General features: G+C 48.2%; 1 protein-coding gene and 1 long non-coding RNA gene across 7 annotated transcripts; both read left to right on the top strand.

The window, feature by feature from the left end:
• The first annotated feature begins 1,083 nt into the window (after positions 1–1,083).
• On the top strand, positions 1,084–13,164 carry LOC147053871 (uncharacterized). Of its 3 annotated transcripts, XR_015066743.1 has the most exons (5): positions 1,084–1,558; positions 9,224–9,324; positions 9,423–9,556; positions 9,634–12,277; positions 12,464–13,164. It is a non-coding gene; the product is annotated as an uncharacterized LOC147053871 (long non-coding RNA). The 3 variants fall into 3 exon arrangements; XR_015066741.1 differs by having other exon boundaries at positions 9,423–12,277; XR_015066742.1 differs by having other exon boundaries at positions 8,632–9,324; positions 9,423–12,277.
• A 512-nt stretch (positions 13,165–13,676) lies between these two features.
• LOC147053870 (uncharacterized) lies at positions 13,677–19,116 on the top strand. 4 transcript variants are annotated; one of them, XR_015066771.1, is made up of 5 exons: positions 13,677–14,306; positions 14,840–14,884; positions 16,942–17,046; positions 17,146–17,272; positions 17,383–19,116. XR_015066771.1 is itself a non-coding variant. In XM_085917250.1 (5 exons), exons 1-5 carry the CDS (start codon positions 14,211–14,213, stop codon positions 17,639–17,641), a joined length of 435 nt encoding a protein of 144 aa, XP_085773376.1. In that variant the 5' UTR covers positions 13,677–14,210; the 3' UTR covers positions 17,642–19,116. The 4 variants fall into 4 exon arrangements, 1 of the variants encoding a protein (XP_085773376.1); XM_085917250.1 differs by lacking the exon at positions 16,942–17,046 and having other exon boundaries at positions 17,165–17,272; positions 17,383–17,440; positions 17,514–19,116; XR_015066772.1 differs by lacking the exon at positions 16,942–17,046.
• Positions 19,117–19,690: the final 574 nt, after the last annotated feature.

Here is a 19,690-nt window from a genome sequence, read left to right as displayed (position 1 = left end):
CGTCTCACAGGAGCGGAAACGACCCAACTTGGCCTCAGCCTTCTCCCAATAAAACATTACACAATCGTGTGTGCGTGTGTGTGTCTGAACGTGTGTCGACATGCCTGAAGACCAGTGACTGCGTTTTGCTGGAGGCTTCAGTGTATACATCTAAGAAGGACGCTAATGCAGAATTTCTTGTCCTAACGCCGCCGCACGTGACATCATCAAGATCCAATTCTTCATCATCCAAGAGCCAATTCTCATACAGACCTACCTGAGAAGGGGCGGTCCTCTTCACGTAGGGTGTGGCTGCGGAAGCGGGGCTACAGGCGTCCCAAAGCCGTCATTGATTCCTCGAAGTAGTGTCCGTCGTTGGCCTGCGGGCGGTAGAGAGACAGACGGGCGCTGATGACGGCAAAGTACGATCCTTTCAGACTTTTGCTGACAGCAAATGACTGTCATTTGCTCATGTTGTTCATATTGTTTATCTGTCGGTAATACATACATAATATAAATGGACAAATATGTCTTTGTTTTTGCCTGGTTTTGTCAGCTGTTGAACTGTACCAAGAAGACAGCGTTGTTTACATGACAGTAGTGATGGGTCCATGAGGCGTCGTGTGTTGTCCCGACAAACTGTATTGACATTGTGTCGATACTGTGTCGCTGACAGCGGACACCCGCGACACCTGCTGGACCTTCAAAATACTACAGGCATCGTAGTATTTGACACATTTTTATGAAAAAAGAACACGTTTTTCCAATGACTTAAAAGTAAGCCTGTTGCGTTTTTTGGACACAATTTCTCCCGCCGTTGAAACTCACACGGCACAGATGAGGCTAGAGTGCAGTGTAGTGGGTCTTTGGATTGTCCCATTGTCTACGCCTCCCCTGGCATCATGAAAAGGGGTTAAACCAATTCACTTGATTTTATTATTAAGTCATTTTCCTTTTAATTTCAATAATTCTGTATCATTTTCAACTAAAATCGCTGAATTTTTATAGTTCTTTGAAAACCGAAGACGATTCACTCGGAGGGGCCAACTTCCTGTTTAGGCTTCTCTGAGGATTGCGTAATCACGCGGCTGGCTGCCTAAATTGACAGGCTATGCAGTCAGACACAACTGCTCTCTGTCTTTATGTCGCTCTTTAAGTGTTCTAACACTGTGGCTACATAAACTAATTTTCGTAGTTAAGCTGGTTTATATCATATCTTGTGTTTTTTGTCATCTGTCTGAAACGTCGTGTTTCTTTAGATGAACAAAACGGCTTTGAAAAGAGACTTTACGGAGACTACAAAAAAAGGTTCTCCAGCCTTATGGCAGGGGGTGCTAATGATCCCGGGATGCTTCATGCGCCCACCTGTAGAACAAGAGATCTCCCGTTCACATTTACAGTGAACAACTGAGGCGCAGTCGTCCATTTGTTTCGTTTTACATTCTTTTTTTTCTTTTTTTCTCCGTTTTTACATTTCGTTTTACAATGGAGGATTACATATCCAAACGATTTTCAACAATGGATTTTCGGTCGAAGCAGGAGGTCATCAGGAAAGGAAGAGCTAATCCGGAGTTAAAAGGTTTGATTCGGACAACGGGACTTGGGAACGGAGTGCTACGCACGATCGAAAACAAGTTTTGGATTCGTGTGCCTTATTGAGTGTTTTGATGTGTGAAGACTGCTGATATGAGATTTAATTAAAATAGTTCAAATTAAATCATGACTAAGCCTCACTAGAGCAGCGTTCCTCAACCTTTTTTGTGACATGGTTAGTTGCCGGACAAATTTTACCGGGGGTGTGTGTGTGTGTGTGTGTGTGTGTGACGTCATTGCCTCCCCAGTCACGAACCTCACCGCACGTCACTGTTACCATTATGCATGTATGTTGCGCATCGCGCCGTTGTACTGCGTGAGACTCGAAGAAAGAGTGCGTTGGAGACAAAAAGGAGGCTTTTCTTTTTGGACTCTTCTTAGCCGCTTTTTTTTATTAGAAACTATGTACACGTTCTGTCAAAGATTCTATTTCCACTCCTACTAGGGACACTTGCGCCCCCTCAATGTCTAACCGATTACTGCATCGGAGTACACAAACTAGGCTTCATCTTAACAATGTATTGACGTCTTCTGTCGTTGACATGTTTTCATCAATCAAAAGGTTTGCGGCGCAAGTAAACGCTACCTCGGCTAAAAAATGACAAATATGTCGACCGAAAAGGGAGGTGCTGTCGATGCTGAGAACGAGGTCCTCGAGCCGTTTGTCCGCTCGATGGCCGTAAGCATCTTTTTTGAGACCCCGACGCCATTGGGTGTCGCTGCTGAGTCAGCACAAAAAAAAGGAACGCAAAGCAATCGCTTGTCACGTCGCGCTCAGATGCTAATTTGCGTGGTAGCGTCTTTGATTTGTTTGCAGATTTTACGTGCGTTCGTTGGCTGCAGCAGGACACGTGCGTTCACATTTCTTCTCTCAGGCATTTATGTATGCACCGGTGTGTGTGACCCTTCCTGTGCATAATTCCTTCCTGCTTCCCGCAGTAGGCGGGCTGGGCTGGAGACCTCGTCTAAGCCGCTTTCCACCACACAAACCGAAAGATAAGACGCCACTTGCATTATTTCTCCCGCCAGTTGGGATTAACATGCATGCGCACGCACGAGCACTGCCTGAGGATGAGTGGTCGCCGGATGGTTTGTGACAGCGAGTTATAGCGAGTATGTTTCATGTAGGGTTGTCACAAGAACCGATACTTCCGGCACCAATTCAGTAGCAACACAAAAAAAACCCCGTCTACCTGTTTTTTTGTGGTACCGTCAGAACCGAATATTTAACTTTTCACTCGCCGAGCGCGCTGTGTCGATTGTTGCCGGAACTGAAAGGGGCAGTATACGCATGCGAGCAGTCAGCGGCGCTGAAGAAGAACATTTTCTGTATTTCATATCAATGGCTTCAGCAAGTGGGACTCCAACACGCCGGCCGGTGTTACAGGTTAACTTGCTCCCATGTTATCTTGCGCTCCGTCTCCAGTTGCGCTCGTTAGGGTAAAGCGAGTTGCGTAATCTTGTGTTTCGTGACTGCAGATTCGTCACAAGCGACATGGAACTTGCCTGACTGCAAAACTGTTCAAATTCTCAATAATAACGTTGAACGAAATGTCTCGTTTACATTTACGAATGTATATGTGTGTGTGGATGTGTATACACACACACACACACGCACACACACACACACACACACACACACATATAGAGTCATAAACGGGATTTGAACCCGCGAAGCAAAGTAATAACCGCTATGCTATCGTACAGCCACTGCAATCAGGGAAAATTATCATGAATATAGCCAAAACCAAATTACCCGGCGAGAGTATGAGTTGATCTGATGCCTAGTGTATACACGCCCAAGTTAACTGGCTCCTCGGAACCTGAAAGGGGGATCCTTCCCTCTGTGGTCCCTTCTCAAGGTTTCTCATTTTTCCCCATGTAGGTTTTTTTTGAGTTTTTCCTTGTCCTTTTGGGAGCTTAAGATCAGGGGATGCTTTGAGAATAATTGTCAATTGTTTGTCTATGTGAAGCCCTTTGAGACTGCTTGTGATTTAGGGCGATACAAATAAACTTGACTTGAACTTGACATGGTCACGTTCCCGGACTTCACTCCAACCTCGCAGTAGGGCATTACGCATTTATGACATGATCACACCCAAGACTTTGAATTCATAAGCCCACTTAGGGAGTCAAAGCAGCCCTTTTGTCTTTGTGAGATGGCCATGGTACCACCTGCCAGGTGGAAAATAGCACATGCACTCATGCACAGTGACTACAGAGAAGTTCCATTAGGAAGGTCTTCCTGGAGACAAAGCTTATTTTTAGATGACACAGATGCACACACACACACACACACACTCACAGTTTCAGGGTGCGCACAGCACAAAGATCAAAGCTGTTGCATGAACGACACAAAATGTGGCCACGGCTCTACTTATGAAATATCGTCTCTATCCGTGGCGAACACTCTACCGGAAACGCTCGCCCAACTGAATTTAGTCCAACTTCTTCTGGCCCACTCACTCACGTGATATTCGTTCACGTGGGTGTCGTCACGGTCTGTCTTTGAGTTGCTTCGGATGTTAGTTTGTTTTCTGCCGTGCCTGTGGTCAACGTCTGTCTGGGCAACTTATTGTGCGCACGCACCTCTTCTCATTTGCTCATTTCCCGCTGTAACCCAATCGGCCTCCTCCTACCCTTTGCGCCTCGTCCTGGTGTTCCACGTCGAATCGTTTGTTAGTTTGTCTGTATTTATGCTGCATTTGAGGAAAGCGGGAAGTTGGACTTTTCGCTTTCCGCTTCCTCGCATCTTTTCGTTTTGGGTCCTCGTCCCCTCGCGTACCTGACAAGTGTATTATGTGTGCGCGTGCATGCGTGCGTGTGTTTTGTGCTCTTACCCACTTGTGTGTGTTTTGTGCACAACCACGAGACAGGAGACCGTGTCTATCAACTGCCATCGATATGACGCTGTGCAACAGTGTGCTGTCAGGCATGCATTTGTATTTGCGTGCATGCGCATGTGTGCGCAGGCGTGTATGTATGTGTGTGTGTGTGTGTGTGTGTGTGTGTGTGTGTGTGTGTGTGTGTGTGTGTGTGTGTGTGTGTGCAGGCGCACATTTGTCTCAGTCAATCCAGTGAGTCAGTCAAGTGTGCTTCAATCAGATTAAGGCTCAACATCTTGTCGTCCCTGTGATTCCAGCCTGGGGGCTTCTTGGCGATTGGCCTACACACGCACGCACACACGCACACACGCACACACACACACACACACACACACACAAACACACACCCACACACACGAATGGATAGGCACGCATGCACACACGATACGAAAGCCCGGCTGCAACCCGATGAGTACCCATTTAAAAAAAAAAACAAACTCTTGCACACAACTGTCTACGTGCAAAAGTGCTGATTTGCATCGAGCATTGGCTCGGTAACCTGATTGGCAGCCCCCGTAGCTGTGTGCGGAAGGAACTAAGTGAGAGTGTATGCCCATGTATGCGTGAGTGTGAACGGCGCTTTGATGTTGGCGCAAGCGGGCCCGGGAAGCCGAGCGGCGTGAAGCCAGCTTTTGACACACTGCAGAGGCCTCTTTCCTGTGCGCCACTTTTTCATCTATGATGGAAGCACATCACAGCCGGTGTCCAGTCTCTCGCTTCAATGTATTGAGGTAATCGGTTCATGAAAAAGAAAATAATGGACTAAGTAATGTATGTATTTTTACCTTCAACACGCGCACACACGCACGCACGCACGCACGCACACACACACGCACGCACGCACACACACACACAGGTACACTTGTATGTGTGCATACACGCACATAAAACAGACGCAAGGTAGCAAACTATGTACACACAACCAAGCGTGAGTGCACACACAGGCAGACACATACACCAACATATTCACGCTTGCCGCTAAAAAAGTGTCTCGCGACGCGCGGTCGACGGCTCGCCACAGGCTTTCTTGCCATTCCTTGCTCTCAGCCGTTGTTAGCAGATGTTAGCAGCATGCAGTCAAGTGGAGCTAACGCGCGTATTAGCGAGGGCCGACATCCGGATGAGACGCGACGTTCATTTGTCCATTTGGATTGTGGCTTCAGATCCCTCCAAAGAAAAACAAAACAATGGCAAACTAAGTCATCGGTCAGCAAAAAGTTATTTCCAGCTTTGTCTTCTTGTTATTTGTATTAGTAGGGACAATTTTCCACCCCAAGCATTTATGTGAGCATTATTGGACATTTTAATTTGGATTGCCTGTAATTACAAAGATACATATTTTTCCAATTGCATGATGTAGGACTCACACACGCATGCATATATGCACGCACATATGCACGAACCCCCCCCCCCCCCACACACACACACACACGCCGCATTAGAAGGCCATAAAGAGACAAAAGGAGGATTATTTTCTTCACGCACTAAAGCGTGGATTAGTCATCTGCTCTCTTAATAGAAAACTGACCTCAATAATTCATGTACGTGTGTGTGAGCCAGTGTGCGACTCTATGCCAGTGTGTGCCTTTGAGTGCCAATTCAGTTACTTGACAAAGCCAAAATATTAGCTACGGTTGTTGCTATGTTGATCAACCACAAACACTAATATCGTTCCATGCAGTAGACTCAGAAACGGTTGCATCGTAAGACCAAAAGATTCATTTGGTAAGCAGAGATCGGTCCATACAAAGTCCACCAAGAATCCTTGGAGCGGCTATTCCGTCTTTAAAATAAAAGTGCATTCAATGAGGCACAGCTGATACTTGGATGGAAAAATGCAGCTAATGTCCGAATTGGACCCCCGTGACGGGCCGGTTTTGGCCCGCAGGCCAAATGTTTGATACCCTGGCCTGGCGCGTGTTCCCACGTGTGACTGCGTGCGACCGCATTCACGCAAGTGTTCTTGTCTGAATTGGTAGCCCATATGAGCCGACGTTTGCCTAGTTAGCATCTTGTGCTAAGAGACAAAGGTGGGGATCAATCAAAAGTCTGTGATGTTTAATTGATTATCAAAGGCTGTGCTCATGAATATTCACGAGCAAAGGCGACAGCTCCTGAATATTCAAAAGCTGAATTATTCACACATGCAGAAGGCCGTAAATGACGCCCCCCGCAAAAGAAGTCCTCCCGCGCTCGTCCAAAGCCAAACTCAACTAGACCCGATGGACTCGTAAATGCGCTAAACCGACACAAACGAGCTAGCGGCGGGCCAAAGCGTACGTGCCGCCATCACCGTAGCGGAGTCAAACGTCAGCATTGGCACGGGGGCCGCCGCATTCCGTGTTAGCGCCATGGCTCCTTAGCGGGGACGGCGGGTGGGTCCATAACAATAGCCCGCATTCAGCTATTTCAATAGCATCCTTCGCACCCGAACGGAAAGAGCCAGGCTACAGATTGTCCCCATTTTGTTTGAGAAATCACGTAACTCGTCCCAGCTGTAGCACCCATTTGAAAATAATGCTCAGAGGGCATGCGGGTCGGGCGGTATACGCAGCAGCAGCAGCGGCAGCAGCAGCAGCAGCAGCAGCAGCAGCGTATAGAGTCCCATATCCTGCAAACGGGGGTAACGATGGCAATATGAAAGATCAGAGCAACGGATGTTATGTCGGCTTTTTCCCCCCATGTTTTTTTCGATAAGGCCGCTTGGCGTGTTTTAAGGAGGTCACCCGGCGTCGGCCTTGCCTTCAATCGGATGATTTCGAGAAAAATCCCATTTTCCCGCCCACGGCGCCGCTCATCGTGGATTAGGGCCAGGATAAACACACACGTACGTACATACACATGCGGCACGATGGCATCTCGTTGGTGCGCAGATGCGGCTGAGCTCGACTGTGCAAATAGGAAGGATCGAGAAAGTGGAAAGTGAAAAGACAAGCTAAAGGCTCCAAATAACTTGACCTGCAGCTATTTTTTTTTCTGTTTTTTTCAAAAGCCGACCCAAGCGGCTTTCATACATATCAGATTTTCAGTCTGAATGGCCAGGTTGCATTTCGCACTTTGGCTGCGGATCACTACAAGCTCTCCTCGACGCAAATTCAAGACACAAGGATGGTTTTAGAGGAGCATCTCAAAAGCCTGTCAGGCGTTTGTCGTCCTCGGTTGGGAAGGTGCAAAATATAGACTAAAATGGAGCCATTGTTTCGACGGGTATGCCGGCAGCCATTAGCTGCTAAAGCAATATAGGGCGCGCGGAAAGCGCAATCGTTCAAATAAATATGGCTGGAGCAAATGAGGAAAGCACAAAGGAAGGAGAGAAAGACTATTTAAAGAAGGAGGGAAGCAAGCAAGGAAGGAAGGCAGGAAGGAAACAGATGGGCTTGAAGGAAGGAAGGAAGGAAGGAAGGAAGGAAGGAAGGAAGGAAGGAAGGAAGGAAGGAAGGAAGGAAGGAAGGAAGGAAGGAAGGAAGGAAGGAAGGAAGGAAGGAAGGAGTTTTATAGTTGCAAGTGGAATCGCATTATGGAGAACATTGTGAGAGCACGTGACTTCCTCCATGCTGTTCCATTGCCAAATCCAAGGCGCCCCCCCCCCACGCACACACACTCACCCCCCTTTGCCCCCTCCCCTGGGGCTTCTCATACTCGGCCTGATGTATAATAGATGAGGCGGTACAAGTGCACACACACACACACACACACACACACACACACACACACACACACACACATTCCTGCACGGTGGGAGGGGGAGGCGGCTTGGGAGGCGGCTTGGGAGGTGGTGGTGGGGGGGGGGGGGGGGGGGGTATCAGTGCATGTATCGCTTGCACATGCGCGCGCACAAGGGATAATGGCAGCGTGTAATCAGATTACGACGATGATTCACTTCCCGCCAACTGAGGAAGAGATCAAAGGCTGCGTCCTTGTATGCTGCCAATCATTCAATCAATCAAAGCAATAAAATAAAATAAAAGCTTACCGTCAGCCGCTTTGTGAGGATGTCGAAAGGACAAGGCTGGGGAGTGGTGCTTGTTTGTGCGTGTGAAGGGGGGGGGGGGGGGGCCTCGGTTCTAGACAGTCAGTTGTGGGGTGGGTGGGGTGAGAGGGGAGGAGGGGCCGCGTCGTGCCGCGCCGCGTCGTCCTGTCAATCAAGCATCTGAACAAGTAAATCCCATTGCAGATTGTGGAAGGCCTGCAGATCATGCACGTGCTCGCCTGCCTCCATCCATCCAGGCGGGCGGGGTCCCGGTTCCCCTCGGCACCGATCGATAACACGTGATAACGCAAAAGGAGCCAATAATCACGTCTACTCTTCCTGGCGCCACCGCAGTGCGCACGGCAAGCCGTCCGTCAGCTCGCGCGTGCTCTTCTCATCCCGCCAGAAAGCGCTCTTCGTCTCCTCCGAGCATCTTCCAAATCTTCCTGGCTGCCTTCCTTCCTACGCTCCTCTCTTCCTTCTTTCCCAGCAAAGAGCAGCCACGTCAAGTGGGAGCCTCTCGCGGGCGGGCGGGCGGGCGCGCACGCAGAGTGCACGAGCGAGGCGAGAACGTGCAGAAGCGAGCGAGCGAGCGAGCAAAGAAGAGGATTGGAACAGAAGGACAAGCCCCGCCCTCCGCCCACCGTCCATCTGTCAATCACTCCACGAGCACACGTCTGTCGCGTGGCCCTCCCTGGACAGGAGCGAAGGAGCCGCTTGAGAGCACGGATGCAAAGTTTCCATTTCAATGGCAATGAGAGAACATGACCAGCATTCATTCAAACTTTATTTGCAGGGGGACCGCTTGCGTTGCACGGAGCAGAACCAGCTTCAAGCTGATTTGCATCTGCAGTACAATCCATGCACGGCAGAAGCAGCGACAGCAAAAGGCCAGAGGTAGCAATGCAGCCGCCAGTCAAACGTGAAAGCATCCTTGTGTGCGTGCGTGCATGCATGTCCAACAATTCTTAGAAACCATTGACAAATATTCACAGCATCTTGAATCCCTCCTGAGAGGACAAGGAAAAAGTCCAAGAGGCAAGAGAAGGGAGCGCAGATGGCAGGATCTCCCTTCCGGGTCATCCGGGTTCCAACGTCACACAAAACAATATGAAATAATGTCGCGCAGGTACGTATATACTCTCAGTCTTCACGGCAGCACCATGGCCCACCTCGCATCAACATGATTTTGTCTCTTTGGGTCAGGTGTGTGTGTGGGTGTGTGTGTAAGAGAGAGAGAGAGAGAGAGAACCTTTCAAGGCATCCTTAAACGCTCACCTCATGGTCCACTACATTTTTCACTGTTCTTTTTCTCTTCCCTCCTCCTGCTTCCAAACAACATCCAAGAAACCTTTGTGACATTCAGAACATTCAATAGCGGTGAATGAATGATGAATGATTGGTCCACACGCAGATCCATACACAAGCTGCCTGCCTCCATTCTCATGCCAGTGGGTGGTGAGATGAGCACAGTGAAAATGGAGCTTTGCTGTCTGGACAGACCATGCGTGACTTCCTCTACACACACAGTGAAAATGGAGCTTTGCTGTCTGGAGAGACCATGCGTGAATTCCTCTACACACTCGCGTACACTGACACTAGAGTCCCAAATAGACAAGAAACACGCAAAGGAACTAAAGATTAGGGCTAAGCTAATGCTAACTTCTTGCTAGCTAGCTTTATAATAACTTGCTATTTTTAAGATAACTTGGATGGTTGAGTTTTGCTATTTTGAAGCTAACTCGGATAAGTTCCACACTGCATGTGGAATGAGTTTTGCGCCCTACTGGATGTTGTTTTTCAGAGGCTGGCCATGGGATGGTTGGTTTGAAGAGCAAGCTAGAATGTAACACAGTAGCTACGGGTTGATTGCCAACCTTTGGTTCATATTGCTTTGCTTTCGTGCAATTCTTTCCGGGACTGGGTGAGTACCTTTTGTGTTTAAATACAGTAGTTTTGTGTATTTTGAGCTCATTTTTTGTCTTTTAAATGTGTCAAGCGCCGCGTACGGACTGCGTATGGGCCGCGTACGGACCGCATACGGACGGCGCAAGGTCAAGCTTTTGCTGCACCGTATTTGCATTGTTTTGTTTTTGGTGCTTTTATGTATCGCTTCGGAACACGATGGGTTCGCCTCTCAACGCTCCTTCTGGAACAAACGAGCGTTGAGATCCGGGGTTCTACTGTGTCTGTGTTGGTGTGTGTGTGTGTGTGTGTGTGTGTGTGTGTGTGTGTGTGAGGTTACCTTTGAGATAGCAATTTAACAGCTGAGCAGCGGGCGCGCACCCTAACCCGCGCACGCACGCGCGCACCCGCACACTCACACGCACACTCACACGGCTTACTACAGACTAGGGAGCTCAGACAGCATCACAGAAAAAAGTCTGATACAAAGAGACAACTAAGGATTGTTCACAACTATACGTGTGTGCATGTGTGTGCAAGTGCATGTAAAAGGCACACTTTGTCAACGTAACATTATCAGACAACTGACAGCTCTAATTCTCACGCCACACACGCACGCACGCTCACACTGTGTCTGTGACAGCAGAGGTGACTTTTGAGGAAATGCTGTGGAAGGAGAGGAACTAGAAAGATGAATAAAACACAGTTAAGGGGATGAAGACTACTTATCATCATGATGGGTGACAGATGATTGAGAGTTGTCAGTCATCATGATGAAAAAAGTTCAACAGAGCAGCTGACATGTTCACGTCCAACGTCATCAGCTCGACTTTCTGTGAGTACGCTCCAAATACTCGGCTTTGGGTTCGACGTGCTGGGGATACAAATGCTGCGCCGCGCCGCGCACACACACAATGGGCACCTGTGTGCGGGGCTCTATCAAAAAACAAGGAATTGATGTTATCTCCCAAACACACACGCACGTGCATGAGGTGGCGGTGATGAAACCAAGATTGAGGACAGCCATGTAAGTGAGGAGAAGGAAGGTGAAGAGAAGGATGAAGGCCAGCAAATGCAAATGTGTTTGCACGGCATTGGGGTGTGCGACACGAGGAGAAACGCCGTGTGTACGTGCGTGCGCGCGCATGTGTTTGTATGTTCCCATCTGGCGCGGCACCATTCTATTGAGGATTCCCACTATCTGGGTCTCCCGCAGTGAATGTTAAACACCGATGAGGAACAGGAAGTGCTTTTCTCCTTACGTAAGATCCCAGCGGACATCCTCACGTTTCGCACGCATTTGGCTCATTCCGACACGCGCCGGCCGGCCAGCCGGCCGACATTGTGGCGGAATCTGGGGCGGCTGAGCTTCACGCTCTTGCAAATTTCCCCAAATTGGAGCCTCCTGATCTTCATCACCACTTCAAGCACCTACATTTGCATTGTTTTGTTTTTGGTGCAGCCTCCGAGCTGCTTTTTCGACAGCAAACTGCAAATAAGGCTCACTCTTGCTCACATGATAAAAAGCACCAAAGTGAGTCAGTGTTGGATGTGATGAGGATGAAGATGAGGGGGCGGGCACTGCTGCTCAGATGACTCACTAAGGGAGACCATCATGACGAGGAGGAGGACGACGATGATGAGGACAAACAAGATGAATATGATGACCCCAACTGTCCGTGCGGCACTCGGTTGACCTCAGCTGACCTCTGGCGCGTCAATGTCATTGGCTGACGTGGACACTCCCCAACATTGGAACTCTGACCTTGACGGCGGGGCGGCCCTTCTGTGTTTGTTTCCATTTTGAAACGTGATAATTGATGCAAATGAGCTCGACAAAGAGACATCAAAGGCAGTGGAAGAAGCCCGTTTGGACAAGATAAAAGCAGAAAACACCAGCTGTCGTCATTGGAAGGAGCTGCTTGGAACACAGAACAAACCCCAGGTAGGAGGGTTACAGCCTCCCAGTTGATGTACACCTGACAATTATTGTTGCCAAAGGTTGGTCCCAAAGGTTCATAGAAAATACGTACATTTGCACGTAGCCTACGGTGTGCTCGGGTTCCTTTTGGCGTACCCCACGTTCCGTTCCACATCACACGGAATGAAATCTGCTTTTTCTGATTTCTAGGTCTTGCGTCTGCACTCCGGTGGATCTCCACTTTCAGTCCAGCTGCGCGCCTTTTTGAGAGTCTTTTGCGTGACAGAGGGCAAGAGCTACAGTGTACGGTAACATCTTGACAACGGAGTATCCGCTACCAACGACCCACGATATTCAGCGAACATGACGGGAGCCGGTAAAGGAAAGAAGTGTATCGAAAGAGACCGCGGGACGTCCGGCCGGATTGAGGCGCGCACAGACAACCGCACTGTTCAGAGCTGTCAACCCCCAACTCTTCATCAAGCCTGAAAGAGACACATAAGCCCCGCCCGACACTTATTTTCTGTTTGAGACAGTCTGAATAGGAACCGCACTAAAGGAAAAAAAATGAAGTCCGCTTTTGGTCCAGACCAAACAAGTGGACTAAAGAATTTTTCCGGTCTGAATAAATCCTGAGACAAGATATCCTTGTCAGATAACATTGAAAAATAATATTCAGGTATATACATACATACAGACAAGGGAGCAAAATCAAAAGGGGATTGATCTGCCAATACAATATCTGATCTTTTGCGCTTCATCCTCAAAGTTATCAACAGTTGTGGAGCAGCCCCAAGTCAAACGAAAGGTTTCTGCTGTGTGGGACCACCATGGGATGCACTAAAATGCCAATTCAAAAGGCTCAATTTCAAGATGTTGGAAAAACTCATTGTTTTGAATAAAAACTTGTCAAAAACAAATATCGGTGCACAAGCATCCTCCTTCACAACACGTTCACTTTGATTTTCATGTTATGTATGATACATGTTCACATTCTTTTTCAAAACAATACGTTGTGGCAGTGCAGTGCTGATGTGAAAAAACGGCGTCAAACCTGCATCATCATGCACGTGGGGCGGACGGGCAGACTTGTGCGCTATTATGTCTGCGCTCAACACCTCAAGTTTACAAAATAAAACAGCGCTTTTGGTCCGGATCAAACAAGCGGACTAAAAGACTTGTCTGGTCTGAATAAACACTGAGATAAGATATCCTTAATAAGATAACTATAAAAGGTATATACATACAGACAAGGGAGAAAAAAAGTTAGGGTTAGGGTTACTAAATTACCAAGACCGGCTTCGTATCAGCTCGATCTTGAGGCGAATGCTCTAACTACTTCGCCATTATGTTGATGGAGTTTTTTCACCGTTATTGACTCGTTGCAGTCGTGACGCAGTCATGACGTCATTGAGCGGAACTTCCGCCGAAATTCAAATCCGTGGGCGTGGCTCGCAACAAGGAAGTAGGAAGTGGATTCGCTGTTCGAATATTAAGGTATATACATACAGACAAGGGAGAAAAGAAAAAGTGTTGAAACGGGCCTCGAACATGCAACATCATGCACAAGAGGTGGATGTGCTAAACACTGCACCATTGTGTCAACAGATAATACCCGTAAGTCTACTAAAGAAAACAGCGGTTTCTATATGACGTTGCCACGTCACGGTCATGTGACGCGGACATGGCCGCAACTGTCGTCACAGACGCCGAATTTCGACGATTCTTCCTGGTCAAAGGTTGTAAATGATTGCGTTGATTAAAAAAGAAAATTTTATTTAACTCTTATTTACCGTTTTAGATAATGTTATGTCGCAGTCGTGCCGCGGAAATGACGTATATAGGCGGAACTTCCGCTGAGATTCAAATCCAGAAGAAGAAGAAGAAGAAGAAGAAGAAGAAGAAGAAGAAGAAGAGATTCAAATCAGTGGGCGCGGCTTTCAACAGGGAGTAAGTAATGGCGCCAAGGGACACAGAGCGGCTAGTAACACGACGATTAACAAGAGAAATGTTTTATTTTCTGCTTGCAACTGGACCGTCTAGAGCGTACACGGTAAATGCAACTCATTGTTTTTAAAAAGAAGTACTTTTGTAGCCCTGTCAAGCGAGCGAGTGAGTGCGTGCGCCAGTGTGTGTGTTTTCGGACGTCGAATTCGGCATCTGCTGCCAGCCACAAATGCCCGAATTTCGACGATTTTCCCTGGTCAACGGCTGTATTGCGTTGATTAAAAAAGAACTTTATTTAACTCTAATTTACCCTTTTAGATAATATTACGTCGCAGTCATGTCCCGCGGAAATGACGTCATAGATTCAAACCCGCGGATAGAAACACGACGATTATCAACAGAAATATATATATTTTCTGCTTGCAACTGGAACGTCTAGAGCGTACACGGTAAATACAACTCATTATGTTTAAAGATATTTACTTTTGTGTAGTTTGACTAAAGTTGTCGATGTAGCTAGCGTTCACTTAGCAATAGGAATAGCAATGTGTAGCTGTGTAGCTAACCCTAGCTGAAATGTAGTTGTATCTGGGAATGTTGCTTGAGGCTAAATGCTAATCTTCTATTTTATTCCTTTAGGTTCCACGGTGCTACAATGGTTGGACGTTGGCGAAGACGTCTCAAGTGAGTACCCCTTTCTTCCTCTATTTATGTTAAACACCTCCTATTAAAACTTCCACTGGCTGCAGACAGCCGTGTTTGATCCACCAACAGTATTGCAACTTGCAATTAACTCCTAGTGTCCTTTCTCATTAATATGTCCTATCAGGTCTCAAGTCAGTCCTTCATTCATTTAGGAAATTTGGAATAGCAGCAAATCCAAATTTGCCTGAGAACAAAAACAGATGAAATAAATTAAATGAGTCTTACTTGTTCCCATTAAATAAATCAAGTCTTCTTCCCATTCCTTTTCAAACAAGTAAAGCCTGCTCATTTTGTGCCGTAGTTTTTGTGTCAATACCTAGTATTTATACAAAATCATAATTTAAATGACTTCATTCCTTCATTCACTTTGGAAATTTTTAATGGCAGCAAATCCAAATTTGCCTGGGAACAAAAATAAAGGAAATAAATTAAATAAGTAATTTCTTCCCAATAAATAAATTAAACTGGGCTTACATCTTCCCATTCCTTTTCAAACAAGTAAAGTCCGCCCATTTTGTGTCGTAGATTTTGTGTTTATACCTAGTATTTATCCAAGATCATAATTTAAATGACTTTATTCATTTATTCAAAAGATCCAAAGTTGTGTTACGTGTAATTCAGTACAGGTCTCATGTCAAAATAGATTAAATAAAGTAAATAAGTCTTCTTCCCACTCCCTTTCAAACAAGTAAACTGCCCATTTTGTGTAGTGGATTTTCTGTTTACCTACTATTTATACAAAATCATAATTAAAACGACTTAACAAATTAATTAATTTAAAATAAAGTTTAATATGTCCTATTAAGTATCATGTGGTTGTAAACTGTTTGTACTATGTGTCTTCTCTGCATCCATTGCAGCCTGGTCATCCTGGAAGAGGGACCCTCCCATCTGTGGTCTCATCTCAAGGTTTCTCATTTCCCCTCGTTGGAGTTTTGAGTTTTTCTTGCCCTCATGGGAGTTTAAGATCAGGGGATGGCTGAGAATATTGTCATTTGTCATTTTCACATGTCCTGAGTGTTGTCAGTCACCTAAATGTTGAACAGAGACTGTGATGTACCGAAGTCAAATTCCTTGTTTGGCACGCCCCAAAATGGCGAATAAAAATTCTTGGATCTTGAATGTTAAGATTTGTCACCATCCTTTGGTGAAATTTGGAATTGCAGCAAATCTTGCATTGGCCAAGTTATTTTAAAAGAGCACGTGGGGTAATGTTTGTCATTTGTGATGTCATACTCTGTTTTTTGTGATGTCATACTCAGTATTTTTGTTGGGCCTAGGTGCTAAGGCCTAGGTGCTAAGGCCTAGGTGCTAAGGCCTAGGTGCTAAGGCCTAGGTGCTAAGGCCTAGGTGCTAAGGCCTAGGTGCTAAGGCCTAGGTGCTAAGGCCTAGGTGCTAAGGCCTAGGTGCTAAGGCCTAGGTGCTAAGGCCTAGGTGCTAAGGCCTAGGTGCTAAGGCCTAGGTGCTAAGGCCTAGGTGCTAAGGCCTAGGTGCTCAGGCCTAGGTGCTCAGGCCTAGGTGCTGTTGTTGTTGTTGCGGGGGTTGGAGTTGTTGTTGTTGTTGTTGCGGGGGTTGGAGTTGTTGTTGTTGTTGCGGGGGTTGGAGTTGTTGTTGTTGTTGCGGGGGTTGGAGTTGTTGTTGTTGTTGCGGGGGTTGGAGTTGTTCAAGATTCAAGAATTTTTATTCGCCATATTTGAGCGTGCCAAACAAGGAATTTGACTTCGGTAGATCACAGCCTCTGTTCAACATTTAGGTGACTAACAACACTCAGGACATGTGAAAATGACAAATATTCTCAGCCATCCCGATCTTAAACTCCCATGAAGGCAAGGAAAAACTCAAAACTCGGACGAGGGGAAATGAGAAACCTTGAGAAGAGACCACAGATGGGAGGGTCCCTCTTCCGGGATGACCAGGCTGCAATGGATGGAGAGAAGACGCATAGTACAAACAGTGTAGACAATCCCAAAAGGTGTGGAGAGCAGGATGTTTTTGCACAGCAATGACAGACTCTAAGAGTGGTGTGAGTTCATCAGAGCAACAGCCTGGGGGAAGAAGCTGTCTCTGTGTCTGCTGGTTTTGGCGTACAGAGCTCCATAACGCCGTCCAGAGGGGAGTAGTTCAAACAGACTGTAATCTGGGTGAGAAGGGTTTGTCGATGTTGCTTGCACGTTTCCTGGTCCTGGACAGGTACAAGTCTTGGATAGATGGGAGGTTGATTCCAATGATCTTTTCTGCAGTCCTGATTGTCCGTTGCAGTCTGTGCTTGTCTTGTTTGGAGGCCGATCCAAACCAGACAGTGATGGAGGTGCAGAGGACAGACTCGATGATGGCAGTGCAGAAGGTCTTCAGCAGTTCCCGCGGCAGGTTGAACTTCTTGAGCAGTCTTGTGAGACCAAGATGGCGCCGCGGACGGCAGCCTCCGTGGGTCGCTCTCTGCTTCTTTGTCTTATTTTGTGTGTTTTCTGTGTCCTAAGGCCTACAGGAGCGGCGACCGGGACCTGTTCAAGCAGACCAGAAACACTGAACCGAGAGGTTAGCAAAGCCAGGAGGTGTTACGGGGAGAGCTTGGAGAGACACCTCGCTGCCAATCCTGATCCCTCAACAGTGTGGAAAGGTTTGCAGAGCATCACGCGCTTCAAGAAACAAATCCCCTGTCCTGTGGAGAGCCCAAGGCTTGCTAACCAGCTGAACAGGTTCTACTGCAGGTTTGATCGGTCCTCCCACACAACTTGACCTCCTGCAGCACAATCTACATAACAATCTACTCACAACCGCTCTGTTCACACCTCCGTCACCTACTCTCTCTCTCTCTCTCTCTCTTGCAGAGGCCGTGCCTGCACTCCAGATCTGTGAGGAGGAAGTGCGCCAGGTGTTCCGGAGACAAAAGATCAGGAAGGCACCGGGCCCAGACGGCGTGTCACCCTCCTGCTTGAAAGCCTGTGCTGAGCAGCTGGCACCCACCTTTGCACGAATCTTCAACCGCTCCCTGGAGCTGTGTGAGGTGCCCTCATGCTTCAAGAGCTCCACCATCGTTCCAGTGGCCAAGAAGCCCGCCATTACAGGATTGAATGACTACAGACCTGTCGCTTTAGGCCTCTCGGACCACTGTCTAGTTCATCTGGTCTCGGCCCACAGGTAGAAGCTAAAAACCTCCAAGCCTGTGGTGAGGACTGTGAGGAAGTGGACAGTGGAGTCAAGGCAGGAACTTTAAGCCTGCTTTTACTGCACCGATTGGGGAGTTTTCAAAGCTGCAACTTCAGACCTGCATGAACTCACTGACACTGTCACGTCATACATCTGTTTTTGCAAGGATCTGTGTGTGCAGACTAAGACCTTCTGCACGTACAACAACGACAAACCTTGGTTTACACCGAACCTCTGGAGTCTGCGGAAAGCCAAGCCGGAGGCCTACGAGAGCGGCGGCCGGGACTTGTTCAAGCAGACCAGAAACACTGAACCGAGAGGTCAGGAAAGCCAGGAGGTGTTACGGGGAGAGCCTGGAGAGACACCTCTCTGCCAATCCTGATCCCTCAACAGTGTGGAAAGGTTTGTAGAGCATCGTGCGCTTCAAGAAACGAACCCCCCCCGTCCTGTAGAGAGACCAAGGCTTGCTAACCAGCTGAACAGGTTCTACTGCTACTGCAGGTTTGATCGGTCCTCTCACACAACTGGACCTCCTGCAGCACAATCTACATACTCCCCACACCTCCGTCACCGCTGTCACCTACTCTCTCTCTTTTGCAGAGGCCATGCTCGTACTCCAGATCCGTGAGGAGGAAGTGCGCCAGGTGTTCCGGAGACAAAAGATCAGGAAGGCACCGGGCCCAGACGGCGTGCCGCCCTCCTCCTTGGAAGCCTGTGCTGAGCAGCTGGCACCCACCTTTGCACGGATCTTCAATCGCTCCCTGGAGCTGTGTGAGGTGCCCTCATGCTTCAAGAGCTCCACCATCGTTCCAGTGGCCAAGAAGCCCGCCATTACAGGATTAAATGACTACAGACCTGTCGGACAGACATCTGTGGTCATGAAATATTTCGAGAGGTTGTTGTTGGGGGGTTGTTGTTGTTGGGGTGGTTGAAGTTGTTGGGGGGTTTGTTGGGGTTGTTGTCGTCGGGGTTGTTGTTGGGGAGGTTATTGTTGCGGCGGTTGTTGTTGGGAGGGGGTTGTTATTGGGGTTGTTGACGTTATTGGGGTTGTTGGTGGGGTTGTTGTTGTGGTTGTTTGGGGGGGTTGTTGTTGGGGGGGTTATTGGAGGGGTTGTTGGGGGGGTTGGCGTTGTTGGCGTTGTCGGGGTTGGCGTTGTCGGGGTTGGCGTTGTCGGGGTTGGCGTTGTCGGGGTTGGCGTTGTCGGGGTTGGCGTTGTCGGGGTTGGCGTTGTCGGGGTTGGCGTTGGCGTTGTCGGGGTCGGCGTCGTCGGGGTCGGCGTTGTCGGGGTCGGCGTCGTCGGGGTCGGCGTCGTCGGGGTCGGCGTCGTCGGGGTCGGCGTCGTCGGGGTCGGCGTTGTCGGGGTCGGCGGGGTTGTTGATCTCGTTGGCGGGGTTGTTGATCTCGTTGGGGTTGTTGTTGGGGTGGTTGATGTTGGGTTTGGGGTTGTTGTTGTTGGGGGGTTGAAGTAGCGGTTGTTTGGGAGGGGGTTGATGTTGGGTTTGGGGTTGTTGGGGGGGTTGATGTTGCGGTTGTTAGGGGGGGGTTGCGGTTGTTGGGGGGGTTGATGTTGCGGTTGTTGGGGGGGGGGGTGGATGTTGGGGTTGTTAATCGGGGGAATGATGATGAGGTTGTCGTTG

This window comes from Syngnathus leptorhynchus, chromosome 7 (genome assembly GCF_054491065.1).
Source record: "Syngnathus leptorhynchus isolate UIUO chromosome 7, UIUO_Slep, whole genome shotgun sequence".
Lineage (NCBI taxonomy): Eukaryota > Metazoa > Chordata > Actinopteri > Syngnathiformes > Syngnathidae > Syngnathus > Syngnathus leptorhynchus.
Note: the sequence above shows the minus strand (reverse complement) of the source record. Positions and strands in the feature narration are given on the sequence as shown.

What these genes read in the sequence shown, in the direction of transcription:
- LOC147053870 (XM_085917250.1), top strand. Translation starts at nt 14,211, where the DNA reads ATGGCGCCAAGGGACACAGAGCGGCTAGTAACACGACGATTAACAAGA. An exon ending in GACCGTCTAGAGCGTACACG is followed by an intron (nt 14,307 to 14,839) that starts GTAAATGCAACT and finishes TTATTCCTTTAG; the next exon opens with GTTCCACGGTGCTACAATGG. An exon ending in CGTTGGCGAAGACGTCTCAA is followed by an intron (nt 14,885 to 17,164) that starts GTGAGTACCCCT and finishes TGTCCGTTGCAG; the next exon opens with TCTGTGCTTGTCTTGTTTGG.